Raw genomic sequence first — 19,850 nt, 5'->3', positions numbered from 1 at the left:
TCCACTCAATGCACCATCTGCCCAATGTCCCCACATATTAGAAGAGATGACCTATGTGGTTTCTTATTTATCCAGCTGGAGTTTCTTTTTACAAACAAGAAAATACCCACATTTGTTATCTCCCCTTTATCCAAAGATGTTACCATAACATTCACACTATTCTGAATCATGTTTTATTTAATTAAAACATTTATGTTGGAGATATATATATACATATATATAAAATATCATTATAAAGAGCAGGGCTCGGCTAATCTCCTTAAAAAAACACTCAGTTGAAATTGAGGGCTTTTTTGTTTGTTTGTTTTGATCTACTTGAATATATAAACCTTTAGTGGAGTAGGGGGAGTGATTAAATTATCATAATATGTTTATTAATTTACACGATATATTAGTTTCCCTGGGCTGATATAACAAAGTACCACAACTTGGGAGGCTTAAAACAACAGAAATTTATTCTCTCACAGCTCTGGAGGTGTCAGTAGAGTCATGCTCCCTCTGAATTTTTAGTATATGTGCTGCCGAAGCAAGCACTCCCTCTAAATTTTTAATTTTATAAGAATTTAGATAGTCTCTAAGGGGGAAAAAATATCTATTCAAATACACATGGTAATTTTGCTGTTGAGCTACACTTGCGTTTCTCCAGCAGAGCTGGGAACTCCTGGACAGTAAGTAGTAAGTGTCTTCAGCTTTTAGACATGGACTTGTCATAGTGTAACCCATATAAGTGTTGAATAAATGAATGTATGAATAATACAAGGTCGCAAAAAGTTTCAAGAAGTTACTGAAATTAATCCTGACATTGGATGGCCCATGTGATGCAATTCCATCGCATGGCAAAGCTACCTATCTGTCTGAGGCGTCCTACGACTGCTAAGGTGATCTTAGGAACGTGAGATAATTTGGAAGAAATTAGCCCACTATCCTATCTGGCTCCACGCTCCTCCTTTTTCTTGGCAGCAGGAGTGGAGAACGCCAACATTGCAGAGAATGAAATGAAAGTTGTTTGTTCTCTAGAATGGCTGAGAAGGAGGCTAGGTGGGAGGGGAGGCTAAGCTCAGGATGTCATGCTGAAAGAAACGGAGTGAAAATCTCGAAGGGGACGCCATGGCTATGAGGAGGTTGAAGCTGTGGCAGATGGTGCTGTAAGGCTGGCAGGGCGTCAGGCGCAGAGAAGCCTGGATTACCCTTGTGTGTTGCTGTTCCAGCCCAGAGGAGGGCCAAGTCGTCTTTCAATTGTTTGGGGTATACAGCGATGACCCATGCAAGCCACTGTGTCAACAAACAAATATTGTTTGTACATGCTAATGACCACGAGTTATTAAGATCCCGCTATCACTTGGAAATGCCCAGGGAAATCCACAACTGAAATGGTGGCTTGAAAGCAACTTCTTCTGACTCCTGATTGTGTATGTAAAGAAGTGAGTGAGTGTTCAGTAAATGATGTACCTTTGTGTGTGTTTTGAACAGGGTTTCAAAGAGCCCAGGAAGTACATTGCTGCACAAGGTAATGTAGCTCCTCGTCCACTAGCCTCATGAAACCGTGTTTTGTAGCACTTAGAAGAAGCTCTTTCTTAGTTTGTATTTGCTTACTGCCTAGGTCCCAGGGATGAAACTGTCGATGACTTTTGGAGGATGATCTGGGAACAGAAAGCCACGGTTATTGTCATGGTCACTCGATGTGAAGAAGGAAACAGGGTAAGGACCCAGAAGATCCCTAGGGAGGAGGTGGACATTGGGAAAAGAGAGTGTTGGATCGCGTATCCAAAAGCCACGCGCTTGATGATGCACCCAGACCATTCTCTGTTTGAATCAACATAACACTTGATTAAAAGCTTTCGTAACTGTAGAAAAACAAAATCTGTACATATATACATATATGTATCTATGAGTACTATTTAAACATTCCCAGTTAACTGCTGGCCTTAAATTTGATTCCTATTTCTCGGCAGTGTCGTTCTAAGTTCAGTGCATTTCTATGTGCTGATTTCACAAGTACTTGTGGGTATGCTTGAAACAAACCTGACCGTGGGTACATGGGTGGTAACGTGTGTGATGTGGCTTTAGGAAGCATGAAAGCCTCTCCATCCCCAGCCTAAAATTAACCACAGCATTTCTGCCCACCCCCGAGCACATCCACTTTTCCTACGCAGCTAAGCCTGGGAAGGCCAGCCCCGGCTAGGCGGCAGGAAGGAAATCCTTCAGGGCTCATTCGTGGAAAGGGAAGCTAATCCCAGTATCCAGCTTATGTTGCATCTGTGCTTACAGGAGAGACTCTGTGTTGAGCATTTCAGATGACTAAGCCGTTGTTTAAGGAATGTTTAATGAAAAGCTTATGTAAATGGAACACTGGCATTATTAACGATTTTTTAATAACAGAACAAATGTGCAGAATACTGGCCATCGATGGAAGAGAGCACCCGGGAGTATGGCGATGTTATTGTGAAGATTAATGAGCACAAACGATGCCCAGACTATATCATTCAGAAGTTCAGTGTCACCAACGTGAGTTCGCTTTCCTACCTAATGTTTGTTTTCATGCTGTTTGTCGAAAAAGACAGGTCGGATCTATGAAATGGGAGGAATTACAACATACCTGGGAGAAATGCTTTTGAAGGACCCCCAGGAGGAAGGGTTGGGTTCGCATAGTAGCACAAGCCACTAGAGCCACCAGTGATTGTCCCTGGTGAAAGCAGTATCTGTCCCAGTCCCATCAGAGTCTTCATAAAGCAGACGCTTGAAGTAGGAAGAAAAGAGCTTATGAAGTGACTGGATTGTTGAATGAATGAACAAATGGTCCCTATTCTCAACGTGTTTATTACCATTCTGGAAAGAATATTTATACGAATGGGACAATTAGACACCGCTGTAAGAAGTATCAAGTTCAGTGTAGGAGAGAGAAAGCGTTTAGTTTAGAAAAGAACACTCTCAGTGTGGTCTTGATGAATAGTTAAAATGGAGGTTCTCACATGTGTAGGATTCCACTTGTGAAAAGTCAGAACAGGCAAATTTATAGAGACCGGAAGTTGGTTAGTGATTGCTCGGGATTGAGGGGGCGGACGAAGAATAGGGAGGATTGCTAATCAGTAATGTGTTATTTTAGGGGGGTAATGAAAATGTTTTACAATTGAAGAATAGTGATTATTTTACAACTCTGAATACAATAAAAATTTTACGCTTTAAATGAATGAATTTGATGGTATATGAAAAACATCTTAATAAAGCTGTTAAAAATTAGAGGTCTTTATGGACAAGGTTGAATATTTCTCTAAATTTCACTTGTGGAGGGTGTTCAGTAATCTGAATTGTATTTCTATATGAGGTTCAGATATGTACATTTTCTGCCCTAAAAAAATCACCAGTTGTGTATTTATCCCAAAGTTTTCTGAGTCTCCCGGGGTATCACGAATTGCTATGCCAACGAAGCTGTGGAAAAATCCCACCAATGGTTCGTGGATGAATGGCAGACTGAGCCACAAAGGTCCCCATCCATAGACGTGGGTGACAGGCAGAGCAGGAGGCCAGTCTGGTTCCCTTGGCTAGTGTGACGTCACCATCCCGCGTTCACTCAGCTATTTGTTATCAGAGAAGTACAACCCACCAAGTTCTGCTGCGGCTCCTGTTACCTAAACGCAGGTGGTTTCTCTGTAGGCCTGGTCAGAGTGATGGATTACACATGTTCTAGCTGTTACCTTGCAACTGGGACAAACAGGAACTGTAATCTGAGGCTGCCTTTCCTCAGCTGTCTACAGCTGACATTTTTAAGATGAGCGGGCCTAAGAAATAGAATTAGTCAAATCATTAGTCAGACTTTCTTCACATGCAAATAGTCCTGTTTGCTGGCCTACCAACCAGACGTACTTCCATCAGCTGTGAGGACGGCCCTCACTTTATATCTTTCCGAACGCCCCCTGCCTAACCTACATTTTCTTGTGCATTTGCTTTTGGTTTGGCAGCATGAAAGTTCTAGCAGTTTCAGCTGCACTGCCCACATGTTACTTACCCTACTGGTAAGTCATTGCTTACTGGTTAGGGCATGCCAATCCTCATGCCACCTCAGTGACTGGTTATTAATTGGAAAGGAACATGTAACCATGGCTGAAAAAAATAACACGTGCAGGAGGAGTTTGTGTACTGCCTCCCCTTTCCATTTATTTATGTCAGGTAGTTTGCTTTGGGAAAAAACAAAATCAGCTCAGAAAAACTATCTCTCAATCAGAAAAAAGAAAAGGCAACCGGGAGAGAAGTGACCCACATTCAGTTCACCAGCTGGCCGGACCACGGGGTTCCAGAAGACCCTCACCTGCTCCTCAAGCTGCGAAGGAGAGTGAACGCGTTCAGCAACTTCTTCAGCGGCCCCATCCTGGTACACTGCAGGTAGGCAGGGCCCCGGAACCACGGCCTGGGTGGCCCGGCCAGCCTCCCCGAGGCAGTGGCTTTTGTGGGGCCGTCTGTGAGGAGACACTCATGCTCTTTCCTCTGCTTCACCGTCGCTTTTCTGTTCCTTCCCGGTCCTGCACTCACTCGTCTGTCTGTGTGTCAGTGCTGGGGTCGGACGCACTGGCACGTACATTGGCATTGATGCCATGTTGGAAGGCCTGGAGGCAGAGAGCAGAGTGGACGTGTACGGCTACGTGGTCAAGCTCAGGCGGCAGAGGTGCCTGATGGTTCAAGTAGAGGTAGGTATGCTGTGCCCCCCGCCACTTCTGTCCCACTCAGATCTTCCAGGGGGGGCAGTGAGATCTTACAGGAAGTCGAATCCTGCTCAAGCTCACACAGTGGGTGCAAATAGTCTTCTTTTAACTTCCTGAAAACTAACGCGTGTGGTAAGCACCAATTGTAGTTGGAGGAATTTGTCTTTAGTGGCTGGAAGGATCATGGAAGAAAGATGACTGTAAAATATATTTTAAAAATAATGAAATATAATCTTCACGTGCCAGACTGGGGAAACAAATAAAAACACTGAGAAGCAATTTGGCAGCATCTCACACAATTAAAACTGGGGAGACAGAATAGTATCGTGGTTCAGAGCCTGGTTGTTAGAACTAGACAATCAAGCTTCACATTTTGCCTCCAGTTCTCAATGCTGCACACACCTGTGCTGGTGTTCAATGTACCTGGCCCCAGTTAAGTCATGTGTAGTGTGAACGTAACCATAGTATTTACTCTGCAGCGTTACGACCAAAAACGTCGTTCGCATACAGCACATACACGAGAGCCTGGTACATGCATGTAGTAACTGCACGTGAAGGTTAAGTTGAAAAGCTCTGCACTTGACCCAGCAGTTCCACTCACACCCAAGAGACGCCCTGACACATGTGCACAGCCAGAAACACACGTAAGAGTGTTCACTGCTCTTGGCACTGTCAGAATAGCACGAAGCCTGGAACACCCCACATGTGTGTATGTCGCTGCGGAAGGGGCACACAGCACGTGGCCATGTGGACCTTTGGTGAGCACACCATGCTGAAGCCGAAAGGAGTAACTGAGGCCTCTCTCTCCACATGGTTAGATGCTCAGATGAGGACAGTGAGTGCATGAAGTCAGCAAATAAAACACAGAGGACAAGAGTTACATCATTTTTAAGGAAACGCACAAACATGTACAATGTTTATAGACACATACAAGTGGATATTAGTGTAGAAGTAGTATGGAAAGACAGGTTGTTAGCGAGAAAAATATGCTTTCTTGTTGAAAAAGAGAATAGAGTTTAAGGATACAGCCAGACTCAGGTGGTGAAACAGGTTTGAACTTCATCAGAAATACGTCTTTTATTTTAAAATAGTGGATTCAAATTTGATAGACGGTTAGGAGTTGTACAGTCTGGGTTTGTCATAATGTGTGTGTGTGTGTGTGTGTGTGTGTGTGTGTGTGTGTGTGTGTTTAAAGAATTTTCTCTATTTTAAAAAGTTCCAAAAAAACTCTTAAAAATGTGCTATATGGAATATCAGCTTGCTTTTTTCCTTTTAGATATAATGTGAAATTTATTATAGTGATATATACATATATATATTAGTAATTTGACTTATTAACTTAGGACTAGTCACTGAAGGAAGTAATAATGTTTTTTTTTAATTTTTTAATTTTTAGAAATAAGATAATAGCTTTATACTACACAGTAGGTGCCTAATCTATTTAGCAAGCTTCCCTTCCTCACCCTGGAAAAAAGGTCTGAGATGAAATTTGATCATATTCCAGATCATAGAACTGTGAGAACTAACTTCCAGAATATTTAGATGTTACAGATACCAGTTTTCTTTTCCATACAGTGTCCCAAATGAGCAAAATTGGGGAAGTGTGTAATGTAATTTAGTCAAATGTGACTTACAGGACTGCCAGCCATCAGGTAATTGCCTCCGTCTTCCCTTGAACTTATAGGCACAGTACATCTTAATCCATCAGGCCTTGGTGGAGTACAATCAGTTTGGAGAAACAGAAGTGAGCTTGTCTGAATTCCACCCGTATCTGTCCAACATGAAGAAAAGGGATCCCCCCAGCGAGCCGTCGCCTCTGGAGGCTGAATTCCAGGTAACAACAGTGATAACAAACAGTAAGAATAGTTACGGATGAAAGCCCTAGTGCTGTGGGGGTCACACAGCCATTAGGTAGGAGACTGGTTCAAATGGTAGAAATCGGATTCTACAGCCAACACTTCTAACCATTCCTCATTAAGCTGGTTTAAACTAAAGTGTAAAAATAACACTACAGAGCCACAGAACCGGCCCGCCAAAGGCAACGTAGCATCTTGCCTTTAAAACCTGCATCTGGTTTTGGTTTGTAAAGGAAATAATTAGAGGAGTTTATGACTATTTAGGAAGTTGTACTGGCTGGAGCTGTACAGAAACTGAAGCAGAAACTGAAGGATAATACGAGTCCTAACCTATTTACGAGGCAATTACTCGGAGGGCTAACCCAGGATGCAGCTCATTGTGACTTCAGAGTCAGTGTGGCGAGCTCCAAATTGCCCAGTTGTCACAAAAATGTCCTGCATCTTTTGTCTTTCACCTACAATTTCCAGTTTACCGAACCTTTCTGCAAACTACCAAACTGGTCAATTCAGAGGGTTTCACCAGACTGGGAACATGCTTTTAATCAGATGCAGAATCGATGTTTTGGATCAAAGGGGGGCTGAGATGGGATTGTGGGGAGAACGTGCAGTAACAACCAAGGCAGTCAACACCAGGGGCCCAGCATAGCCGGGAAGACCCCGCAGGCTACCAGGGCTGTCTACATGGAGGCTTTGTAGTGTTTTCTTGTTCTGTGAGCCAAGAAATCACCCCTATTCACCACAGTAACCCTCCTAAACCACATATGCACGTCTGCTGTCTGGAAACACTCCTATGTGGAGTCACTGAAACTAGAGTGAATTCTTTCACTGAACAAACGTAGCCAAGTCCGGTCTGTGGTGAGTACAACGCTGGGCCTAGAAGTCAAGGTGATTTGCAAGTGGAAGCCAGACAGCGCGTGGTCTAGAGCACGGGCAGTGACCACAACTGGACAGACACAGGGCAATGAGTCCTTCTTCTTAGCACAAAGAGGACAGAAACTGAGCAGAGATGGAGGTTGGCAGCTAGATTTGGTGATGGGAAGCTGAGGCAGTTCTTGTGTAAGTGCCTTTTCTTTCTCAAGAAAATATGAAGCAAGGTCATCTGTGGAGAGCTTAGGGGACAGAAGTGAGCAGGGCAGAGCAGAAGGAGAGAAAAAGAAAAGGGTTGGAGAGCTTCCCTTGTGGAAATGGTAGGTCCTGCTGACTGATTAGCTCCTGTGAGTGGGAGAGAAATGATCTGGGAGGGTAAAGAAATGAAGTATCTGCTCTGTTCAGCACGAGCCCGGTCTTCTGTGGGTCCTCTGTCTACAGAGGTTATTTCTGATCATCTGGAATCATTTCCCATGGCTTTCTGCAATACGGGTAATAATCCACCTCTGTAGAGGGCTTTCAACTTGTACAAGAACAAGCCATGCTGCTTTGCTTTTAACTAGGAAGTGTATTCTGTCATATAAGTATGTGTATGTTTAGTTCAAACTCACCACGTCAGAAGTCCTAAACATCTGAGCACTTAAAAGGAAAAATTCAGAGGCAAACTTACCGATTGTGACCTGTCGGGAATGTATGCCAATTTTGCAAAACTTGATGAAATACTTTTCCTTAGGGAGTATCTTATGCCATAGTTATAAACAAAGCCAATATTTACATTTTAAAGGAATTTTCCACTCTATTTGTTTTTTTATCTCAGAGACTCCCTACATATAGGAGCTGGAGGACACAGCACATTGGAAATCAAGAAGAAAACAAACGTAAAAACAGGAATTCTTCCATCATTCCATGTATGTAGTATTTTATATTTTATTTTATTTTATTTTTTTTATGTATCAGATAAACAAGCTCTCTTTTGGATTTGTTAGACCCACAAACACACAACTGATATTGAAGCACATTTTCAGCATTGGCTTGACTGCAGCGAATCATTAATAGGATACCTAACATTTAGTTACAGCAAATACTTTGAACCCCAAACTTTCACAAAGGACCTTGGAGGACAGACTGTGCTCAGTGTTTTCTTCCTACCAATTATTTCAGACATGGGTTGTCAGAGGGATGTAACCTCTGAATCTGAGAGAAAAAAGGCGAAGTTCTCTACCAGTTCTGCGTCATCTTTAGCTTAACTCCGTTATTTCTTCCAGGGTGACTGCCAAAAAGCAAAGGTTACATGCTTTCGCTTCCTTCTGTTTTCTCTTTATCCCGTCCTTACACCTGGGAGGCCGGCAGTTGGTGGAAAGTACTCCATAAACTGCCAGTCATCCAACTTAACAGATCAACATACGTAGTTTTCAAGACTTGAATTCTGCTACTTAAGCATCTTGGTAGGACCACATCTGGCACAACTATAATTTTATTCAGTTGTACACACTGACATTAGCATGGAGCAAATATAACTGACACTAGAGAAGCTGGGCGGCAGAACAGATCAGATCATTGCATGGTGGACGTAGTTAATTTCTGAAAACTTCCTTATGAATGTAGTTTAAAATATGGACTGGATGATGATACGGCTTATCAGATTATTTTAGCAGGTCATTAGACATTAAAGAAATTGAGAATCAGAAATTATGGAATAAATACTTATCTGAGATACCTATTTTACATTGTTAATTTAATGTTAATACGATAGAATTGAACACTGCATTTTGACCTAAGTTATGTATTTTATTAACTTATACATGCATTTGTAACATACCAAGCAGAATAATAATGTTCCATGGAAAACTGAAGTATGTGTATCAAAGACTGAATAATCACACGGAATGTTATGATACCTATTTCTTGTTTAATACAGAGTTATGTCCCGTGTTTTTTTTTCCTGGAACCCTTTTGGGGCCTTCTTTTTCTCAGACCTCTTTTTATCATTTGTTAATCAATAAGAACAGAATTTTATGTACATCTCATCACATCTCATTCCATGTAGATCAATAAATTTATACAATGCAATGTGTCCCTTCTAAATTATTGTCTAATTTCCACGTGACAGTCAAGCAGAGATTTGAGTTTTCTTAAAGGAAGGCTTCCTACTAATCTATTTTACACAGATGACTTTAACAGAGTACCACTGAAACATGAGCTGGAAATGAGCAAAGAAAGTGATCATGATTCAGACGAATCTTCTGGGGATGACAGTGACACAGAAGAGACCAGCAAATACATCAATGCATCTTTTGTAATGGTAGGTCCTTACATTTCCAACGCCTGGGGTCTAACCCTTTAAAAACATGTCTATGTTACTATGGCCATGCATTAAGTAATTTTATAAAAGAATGGTGAGCGTGGCCATAACTATATCTTGATTGACATGAAAGTTTCAATTTTTAATACTATGTTTTAACTTATTGAAAGGCTTAAAGATATTAAAACTGGACAAGTTGAACAAAATGCTATAAGGCACAAATTATGACAAATATGACTATAATATTAATTTGAAAAATAATAATTTGAGTAATTATAAATATTTGAAAATGTTTATATTTACTCAATCAAATACCCAAATTTTAAGCAAATGAAATTTGCATATGTGTGTAGTTAAAAACTTTTCATTCCTATTACCTGAATTTTTAGGTGAATCTGTGTCACATATGCTTCTTTACAATTTTTGTAAACTGAGAATTCAAACAAGAAACCTTCAGTCATTCCGTAAATCCTTTTTACATATACACTAATTTGGATTTATTTCTTCTCCAAATTTTCCTAAAACACATTCCCAAAATATTACTTTAATGACCAGCTATCATAAGAATGTATAGACACCAATAAAGTACAGACGCACGGAAGATAATTTGAAATGTGTATGCAATTTCTTTTTATAACCACTTTAACCTTTGTGGAGAAAAATGGTATTTTTGGAAAGGAAAACATTAGTTTTATAAGATAATGTGTTCTAATCTTGATTTCATATTATTAGCTAATTATTATCATTAACTAAATAAGAATTTTACAAATAGATATCACATTGTTTCTTGGACCGAAGACTCATAATGTCTTCATGTAACAACACTGATATAAAAATTAAATGATTGTATTTCTAACTGGTTACTTTAAGAATCCACTCTCTCGTCAGCAGAACAGAGTCCCACTTTTTTTTTTTTTTTAAAGAGTTATTGGAAACCTGAAGTGATGATTGCTGCTCAAGGACCACTAAAAGAGACTATTGGTGACTTTTGGCAGATGATTTTCCAAAGAAAAGTCAAAGTTATTGTTATGCTGACAGAGCTGAAGAATGGAGACCAGGTTTGTACTTTTAGTAATCTTTTTTTTAAAAGTCTTTCCATCATAAAATATCATTCTCCATTCTTGGATTACTTACTTGATCGCTATACCCACGTCTTTAGGATGCCTCTGTTACAGAGTTTCATTTGTTCATTCTTACCATCTTCCATCCACATGGTGCTCTTCACATCAGGGTGGGCTGACATCACTTCATCCCCTCTCTGGAGTCCTGCTCACAGATTCTCTAACACAGGGCAATCGCAGGGCCAGCTTTCTAAGAACAACATGCAACAGCCACGTTTTCCTTCTATTTTCCCACCATGAAAACCAAACTCCTCTGTCTGAGAGTCAAGACCCTCCATAATCTGGCCCACAGCTATCTTTCCATTTCCCTCATATTTTTGTTTTCCACAGTTTCCACTCTGGACAATGGGTTTACTGACTGAATCTCAACACACCATTGCTTCTCCATCACTGAGTCTTCATTTACTGACATCCCATATACCTAGAGTGCCCTCTTCCCAGTTTGATGCTATTCTTCTAGCAAGACAAAAAACACCTGAAAAGTTTGTCTAAACTCTGCCTTCTCTATGTCCATGTAATATTGCTATAAAATTCTGTAGCTGAAGGAGACCCTAAGATCTAATTTGACCTTCTGCTTATGCCTGTGACGTGTATTTGATCCTTCCTTTAATGCCTCGAGTTATCAAAATTTCCCTGGCAGTCGATCCTACTAAGTCTTACCACCAAACACATCAGCTGACACATGTTCAAGCTTTTTAAATGAATAATGTCACGGGCATGCAATTCTATTACATGCCTTCTCTCTCTTTTCTCTGGTCCCCTACCCTGGACATGGATAATTGTTTCTTATTTTTACTTTTTGTTCTTTTTATAAAAGAAATACATGTTTATAGTTCGAGCATGTATTAATTCCAGCAGTCTTTTCCTTCGTCTAACTTGTAAGAGCTGGGAAAATGGCCAGAAGTGCAGGGAGGAATGCAGTTATAGCCCTGCAGTTGATGGAGGACACAATGTTGTGATTCATTTGCTCGTCATTCTTAACGGAGTTATTCAGTCAAATTATACAGATAAAGTTGCTGATGGCGCCGGTAGACGAAGATCTAAAGATGCAGATTCTGTTCTCAGGGGACCCCGGGGGAACAATGACGTCAAACATACTGCAGGGTCTGGACCGATGGCAGCTCAGTCTGTAAATTGGGAAGAGGTGACGATAAAGGTCTGGATAGGAGGAACAACTCTCCAAGACCGACATGAGTGATGACAGGGCCGTTCCTCCGTGTCTGGCCACCTTGGTTACTCCTAGGTTCCCTGATCTGCACAGGCAAACACCATGTGTTTGCTGAATGGATGTCCACCAGATTTAAAATAGATTTTAGAATTTTATGGGCAGCTTTCAATTTTACAACAGTCATTTCAAATAGAACAGACGGAAGGAAAAGAGGAGAGAGAGAGAGAGAGAGACAGAGAACACTTGTATAGAAAATGTTGAATTATGTTTTTTTCTTATCTAGGAGGCCTGTGCTCAGTACTGGGGAGAAGGAAAGCAGACATATGGAGATATAGAAGTTGATATGAAAGAGACCAGCCAATCTTCAGCTTATACCCTCCGTGTGTTTGAACTGAGACATTCCAAGGTACATAAACAATTCCAGGAGTGTATCTATGTGATGTAATTGATCTGGCAGAAAAACTAAATTACTCTACGAAAGCAAAGCAACTATCTACACAATGTCTGCAGAATAAAATTTTAAAATGATTGAAATGGAAGTAATTGTGAACAAAAAACATGACTGTCCACTTATTCAACTGGCTGAAGTTCCCTTGAGCTAATATTCCCTTCGTTTCTGGTTTCAGAGGAAAGAGCCCCGAGCTGTGTACCAATACCAGTACAGCAACTGGAAAGTGGAGGATCTCCCTGCGGAACCCAAAGAATTAACCTCTATGATTCAGGCGCTCAGACAAAAGCTTCCCACAAGGGATTCCGCCGAAAGAGGGAATAAGCACAAGAGCGCTCCTCTCCTCGTTCACTGCAGGTGGGTGGCACTTGATACGATATGCTCTAAAACTCGTCATCATACCTGACTTCCTGGTTCCCACTTCCTGTTAGAGTCTCCTTATCCTGGTGTGTGAAATGCACGACCACAGTGAAAGCCTGTTATGGAGTCAGTCGCTGTCTCAGTTATGTCCTACCGCATAACTGCTACAGAAGTAGAATAGAAATGATGATGTTGTAGTGTAATAATTTTAGGCTGTGAGTTTCTTAATGACAGTGTTGTGGCATCTTTGAGTCCCCAGTGCTCAACATTGAGTCTGGGATATCATATGTCCTGAATGAATGAATGAGCAGGAGGTGTGAGCAGATGGATGGATTTATGCTTCAGTAAACAGTACTGTTAACAGTACAGTACAGTACTGTTAACAAACAGTCCAGTAAACAGTAAAGTAATATGCATCGATCCATTTAGTAGGTATTAACAGAATCCAGAGGACTGAATGCTTTGCCTCCAACACATGTATGTAATATAGCATTAGCTGAAATCTTACTGCTTTGCAACCTAGGTTTGAAACCCTTCATTTGATTTTCTAATCTGACCCAAAAGGCAAACACTTTAATAATATGCACAATAATACGTGATTTCATTAATTTGTTAGGCAGATCCTTCACTTTCATCTGTGATAGATGCCTAAATAGCTATTTTACATAAGAAATATATTGAAAGAAGGAGGCATACTATAAAATGTTTACATAAAGATATTAAACTAAATGAGAAGTGAAAAACAGTAAAGTAAAATGAGACTGTAAACCTAGGGCAATGCTTTTAGAATTTTCGAAAAAGCCTCATTATTATTATTAGAATATACTAGAATCAAGCTCTTAGAGATATACTGCTTTTTTGCATTTACTTGTATTTTCAAAGATGAAATGTGTGTGGAAAGAAAGCTGAAGAAGGGAAGTTTAGACTTTAAAACTGTATGTGTTTCTGAGGATATGGTTGAATACCTACTATATGTTCCCTAGTTATGTATGATAAATAAACTCTTGCTAGTGACAAATTATTTACATTAGATCTTCACTATAATGTAACACCTCTCTCACACTTCAGTTAATCATTTGGTGGCCCTCTTTTTAATGAATAACTCCACCAGGTATCATTCTTCTATTCACACAGAGTGTAAACATTTGTAAAAGCAGTAGAGAGGCAGAGAGAGAAGGAGAAAGGCATATGTTCCACTAGTTTACCAAATTTCAGTTGCACTATTCCTGGTGCCATCAGTTTGTAGCCATGCTGTCCTCTCACCAATCCTCCGTGTCCTCAAATCGGCATTATCATAGTTGTCCTAACCACCTCAGATAGATATAAATAAAACCGCATTATAAACTGTAAAATACTCAACAGAAGAAAGTATATTTTTAAAGCCTAAGACAAATATTTTTAGAGTTTTAGACTACAAGATTATTATATTCTCAAAAAATGCATTTAGCAGAAACTTTTGGCTCTTAGGAGATTGGACTAAAATAATACAATAACCATGAAATGAAGAATATAGTCCGTCTCTCTCTTTCAATTTTTATTCTACGATCATTTTCTCCATGAAATATAGAATTACTACACTTTTACCTTTTCTTCCTTTTCTAGAGATGGCTCTCAGCAAACAGGAATGTTCTGTGCTTTGTTAAATCTCTTGGAAAGTGCGGAAACGGAAGAAGTGGTAGATGTTTTCCAAGTAGTCAAGTCTCTCCGCAAAGCCAGGCCGGGAATGGTCACCATGTTTGTAAGTACACCTCATCTCTTCTCTTCTCCCCTTTCCTGTCCTCCCATCCTCTTTTCCTCTCCTTCTCTCCTATTCACTTTTCTGTTCTTCTATTTTTACCTTCCGTTTTTATGTGATAATTCAGTGAATTATTATCAATATGATAAGAGACCTAATTTGAGTTCTCCAGTGATCGGCTGGCAAACATTTCTTTAAGGGCTCGTGAACGTTTCCTTTCTCCCACCTTCAATCCTGTATCAATGAGTGTTGTTGTGTAACAAGCCACCCCATAACTTAGTGCCTGAAAAAAAATAACCTTTCTTATAGTTCAAGGTCTGTTAGACCAGCTGACTAGTTCTGCTGGGCACATCAGGCTGAGGCCATCTGGGCCAGGCACACTCCATATCTGGGACCACTGGTGGGTCCGGTGGGGTTTGCCTGGTCCAGAATGACCTCATCTGTCAATAGAACCGCAGTTGGTTAGTGTTTTGCGGCCAAGCAGGGGTATGTGGATCACATCTCTCCTCATCCAGGAGCCCTGCCCAGGTGTTTTCACACGAAGGCAGCAGGGTTCCAAGAGGGAGAGCCACCTTGAGCCAGACCCAGGAAGGCCACAACACGTCTTCCTCGGCCTTTTATTTCCTAACCCGTCACAAGGCCTGCTTGTGGGGGTGGGGGTGGAAATGGGCTCCACCTGTTCTTAAGAGGGCTTGCAAAGCCACGTCGCAGAGACGTGGGGAGACAGAGCGGATAAGTGTGGTGTTTCTGAAATCAACCTAAGGTGCAGCCTTTGTCAGTGGCAGTCACACAGCTGAATTAGTAACTAGTCACAACATAAACTTAACTACTCACTCGAATACAGGCAGCTTTTCATTCATTGTGTATGACACTGACCACGTCTGTCTCGATTTTAAAAGTGTATTGACTACCTACTATGTGCTCCTGCCATTGATAAATTCACTTGGGTAGTGTAAGGACATGGGAGATATTTGTAACAACATAGCAAGTGAAGTGACAGAGAAATCAGAGGGAGGACATGAATGAGGTCACTTAGTTTACCTGTGGCCGTCAGCATAGGCAGGAGACGCCTGGTCTGAGGTTAGATGCGGTGAAGCCGGCAGCCAAAGGATGAAGTCCCCAAGTTGGCATCCTGGGTGCATGCGCAGAAGGGACACAAATGTGGCCTGTGAGGGTGGACACTGGCCTGGTGCTGCTCCAAGGTAAATTTCGAAGAGTCCTCTCCATCCTGTAGAACGGCAAGGAGAGTCAGCCATTGAAGATGTTCCTTCTAGGAAATCACAGAAGGGTGGTTTTCTGTGACCCAGGACTTTCACAAGTACATGACCTGTTCTTGCGAATTTTTGTCCGACATAAAACACACCGACTTTCTTTACGGAATTTCTTGCCTATTTCCTTTCCTAGGAGCAATACCAATTCCTCTATGACGTCATTGCTAGCACCTATCCTGCCCAGAATGGACAAGTAAAGAAAAGCACCAAACAAGAAGATAAAATTGAATTTGACAATGAAGTGGACAAAGCAAAACAGAATGCTAACTGTGTCCATCCACTTGGTGCCCCAGATAAGGCCCAAGAAGAAAACAAGGAGGCTGAAACTTCCTCCCCCACCAGTGGCCCCGAGGGGCCAGAACATTCTGCCAACGGCCCAGCGAGTCCCGCTTTGACCCAAAGTGCATGAGAAAAGACATGAACGGGGAAGCTCAGAACCTCCTGTGAAATGTTATTTCTATTTTTCTAGAAGTAGGAGCGCGAAATAGGTACAGAGTGGGTTAACAGTAGGACTGGGGCCAATATTGGTGGGACGCTTCTATTTTACTACTGTAGAAAATATTTAAGACAGTTTTCCTACAATGTTTTGTACAGTCTCATGATGATTTTAAAATTTTATCTGTCCAGCAAAAAAAAAATAATTTCTTGGTAGTCTTTACATGTGTTTCTGTGCGTGGTGGGAGTGAGAGAAGATGTTTTCAAGTGAATCTAAATAGTTTTGAGAAACTGTGGGGTTTTTTTCCCCTGAAGAAAAAATATTTTTACTGGAAATAACTTACTTTAAAGCATCTAGTTTTTAAAATCGTAAATTGTCTGTGAGCACTGAGTAAGGATAACATGTACATTTATAGAATGACCTCTAGATGTCCTCCTTGTTCTATTCATATATATCTTATAGTACATTATTTTACTTCTAGAAATAGACATAAGAGTAGTGTGTGTGTGTAGAGTTCCAACAAGAAAGTTAACTAAATTAACATTTGGAAACCTTATATTCCATCTGTTAGCATTTAGTCTGGTCTCTTTTCAAGCTTATTTAATCTAATTTAAGATTTTTAAGCAAACCTACCTTGTTATCTGCAGATGGTGTTTACATTTTACAACAAGGATTATTCTCTATATAATCATATGTTTGATACATTGCTTGATACTTTTGACCCAAAATGACGTTTGTTACAATTGAACTTCAATAAACTTTTTAAAATAAATGCAGTATATATGAAATCCATAAGATAAAAATAGAATCCTGCAAATGTATTTGTGCTAAATATTTACATACAGAACCTAATATAGCTATTTTTATGGACTAAAACGTTGACAGGAGACATATAATGTTGCATGTACAATAGTCTCCATATTAAAGTTCATCCTTGACTTTCACTGACATGCATTTACTTTGAATTTCTCAAATGCTTAAACTGCTTTTTACCAAGAATTGCCATCAATAATCATAAAATTCAATCATCTTTTCTTGTACACAATAAATTAAATGTGTTGCATGTTCATAAATGAATTATATAAGCACATGTTAAGATATAGGCTATGCAATTAACTTCTGTAGAACAATTTTACAGGTCTCAAAACTTTTTTAAAAAGATCCATAATTTATTAATGGTTTAAGGTCTAGAAAAAAATTTAAGAAAAAATGGTATTTTTCAAAAAAAATAAACAAGGCTCCTTTTATTGAATTCTATATCGGCTTATACATTAGTCACACACTACCTTTACATTGGTTTGGTTTTCTATATCTTCACGCTCCTAACTGATTTTATTTTTAAAAACTTTTTATCTGAAAATAATGTTTAGTAAAGTATAGTTGACATTCAATATTATATTAGGCTCTTGACTGATTTTCAGTGTCCTAACTACACATCACTAATTGCTTTCCATTCAACTCACCCTTATCTTTTGTTCATCCTTCTAATTCTTTTCTTGTTGTACACACAAAATCAGCAATTGTGTAGTAGTACCCTGTAAACATGTGAAAAGAAGTGAATTTTAGAATGAAGCAACAGTTTCTAATTTATATTATTTACTTACTTCTCTTTACTTACTAATGAGGAAAGGGGGCTTGGGAATCATTAGTTACGAGCACCAACAAGAAGCAAAGCTAGCGGTCCCTTCTTTGAGTCATTCAAACTCTTGTGCCTCGGTTTCTCCAACTGAAACTTGACTTGTTTCCTCTTACTGGATAATAATGTAGTTAAAAATGCACAGTTCTCATGCTCAGTAGACTAGTGTTATACATGTCTATTTTATCTGCGATCTGCTTCAAAATACAAATAGTAGAAATTTGAAATTCTCACTAATCTACAAGATTTTATTCAGAGGGTTTCTGCTGCAAGTGACATCTTTCAGAAGTGGATGTTGTGTGTTTCAAATGTGTCTTTCCCACTCAAGTCTATCTTTTTGAGAAGCTAGAAAATAAACATTTAGAAAGTAGGGCCATGGGGCTCTCTATTGGTGTAGAAGCAAGCTGGAAAACTTTTCACCTGCATATGAGAAGTTGTGATCAGGGAGAGACAGGCCTCAGTTCAATGCTGACACAAGGCATCCTGTACTATTACTTGTACATAACAATAATAACTGCTATCATAAGAACTAACATTTCCTGAGGCAGGATCCCTGCCAGGTACTAACTGATTTACCTGGATTTGCTTCTGAAGACAAACTCTACGCAGCATGTACTCTCGGGGTCTCTGTTTTATCGGTGACGAACTGAGGCTTCGAGTCAGGATGGAACCCAGCCTGTGATAACACCTCAAGCAAGTGACAGTTAGGACTGGAAACAAAACCACGTTTGTGTAACATGCAGTCTCAGCAATGCTGTACACCATGGTAGCTTATCTGAACTCACAACATAAAAGTTATTATACAAAGTAAACACACTATTAAACATCCCTGGGCAACGATTGTTTTCATAATGCACACAAAGATCACCTCAACAGTACAGTGAGTGCCAGGAAATCAAACAACGACAAATCACCAATGTCACTGTTCCACGGTCTCTCAATTGGGTAATCAGAACACGTCCTTACTGTTTGGGTCCCATTTCAGTATGTTTGTCACCATTAGTCAGGACTTGAAACTAACTACTAGGGCACCATGACATGCAAACCATGGGTAGGAGAGCATAACTCTCTCTGTGGTGAGTGAGTCCCAGGGACTTGGTTCTTCTGACTTAGCTGTTTCCTTCTGGGATTCCACGGAACTAGAAATGGACTTTCTATGCAAAATAAACACATGTATTTTGCTCTAAAAACAACAACAACAACAACAACACCCAGTGCTTTCTTTGTTCATACGTAGTAAGAGTGCGACCTCTGGTACACTTACATTTAATTTTCCAGAAAAAGAGAATTTGTTTGATTCAATAATATCTCTCAGGTAGACTAGGCAAATCTGGTCCCTTCTCAAAGAACACAAATACCGTGCTGACTTTTTATGGATTGTGTAGCTTGGTCATGCACACTCTGTGATGTGGGAAGATGGAGCACAGGTAGGGGAAAATGTGCCCACTATTGACACAGACGAAGGTGGTACAGAGTGGGGTCACCCTCTGAACCTGTCCCCACTGGGTCACACAGGCTCACTGTAGGGTTTACATAACTGGGCAGCGAGCATTTTTAGTGGTGACCAGTAATTCAGATTTTTCATTAACTCGGACTCTGTTATCCTTCATGAGTTCCATTTCATGGCTTTTGTAATACGTTAGACATCATGAAAGAGAAAGGGGAGAAATGGATTATTATAGTCATAAGAAATTGACATGTAAATCTCTTTATAAAAGAGGTTCCATTTATATTTATTTGCTTTCATGGCATTGACAACCTAACCGAAACACAGAGATGGCACACAAAGAAGGCAGAAGATTTAAGACCAAACGTTCGGATATTTTTGACATAACAGAAAACAAACAAACAAACAAAGTAAGCTTATTTGAATGACTTGGCCAGCAAATCTCCCAGGAGGTCTCATACATCACGGTGGGTCGTTGTGGACAATAGCACAGAACAGTAAGCTACTGA

General features: G+C 40.2%; 1 protein-coding gene across 5 annotated transcripts in view; it reads left to right on the top strand.

Annotated features, from left to right (window-relative positions):
* Positions 1-17,828, top strand: part of PTPRC (protein tyrosine phosphatase receptor type C) — a 96,992-nt gene extending 79,164 nt beyond the window's left edge. For all 5 annotated transcript variants that reach the window (XM_081039336.1, XM_081039335.1, XM_081039333.1 and 2 more), the window contains 13 exons: positions 1,471-1,507; positions 1,601-1,698; positions 2,380-2,505; positions 4,220-4,377; positions 4,544-4,679; positions 6,379-6,528; positions 8,235-8,325; positions 9,586-9,719; positions 10,643-10,777; positions 12,292-12,414; positions 12,635-12,813; positions 14,419-14,554; positions 15,956-17,828. In XM_081039336.1, coding sequence (XP_080895462.1) covers positions 1,471-1,507; positions 1,601-1,698; positions 2,380-2,505; positions 4,220-4,377; positions 4,544-4,679; positions 6,379-6,528; positions 8,235-8,325; positions 9,586-9,719; positions 10,643-10,777; positions 12,292-12,414; positions 12,635-12,813; positions 14,419-14,554; positions 15,956-16,231 — 1,779 coding nt within the window. In that variant the 3' untranslated portion in view covers positions 16,232-17,828. The remainder of the gene's footprint in view (positions 1-1,470; positions 1,508-1,600; positions 1,699-2,379; positions 2,506-4,219; positions 4,378-4,543; positions 4,680-6,378; positions 6,529-8,234; positions 8,326-9,585; positions 9,720-10,642; positions 10,778-12,291; positions 12,415-12,634; positions 12,814-14,418; positions 14,555-15,955) is intronic.
* Positions 17,829-19,850: the final 2,022 nt, after the last annotated feature.

This window comes from Rhinolophus hipposideros (genome assembly GCF_964194185.1).
Source record: "Rhinolophus hipposideros genome assembly, chromosome: 26".
Taxonomy (NCBI): Eukaryota; Metazoa; Chordata; class Mammalia; order Chiroptera; family Rhinolophidae; genus Rhinolophus; species Rhinolophus hipposideros.
Note: the sequence above shows the minus strand (reverse complement) of the source record. Positions and strands in the feature narration are given on the sequence as shown.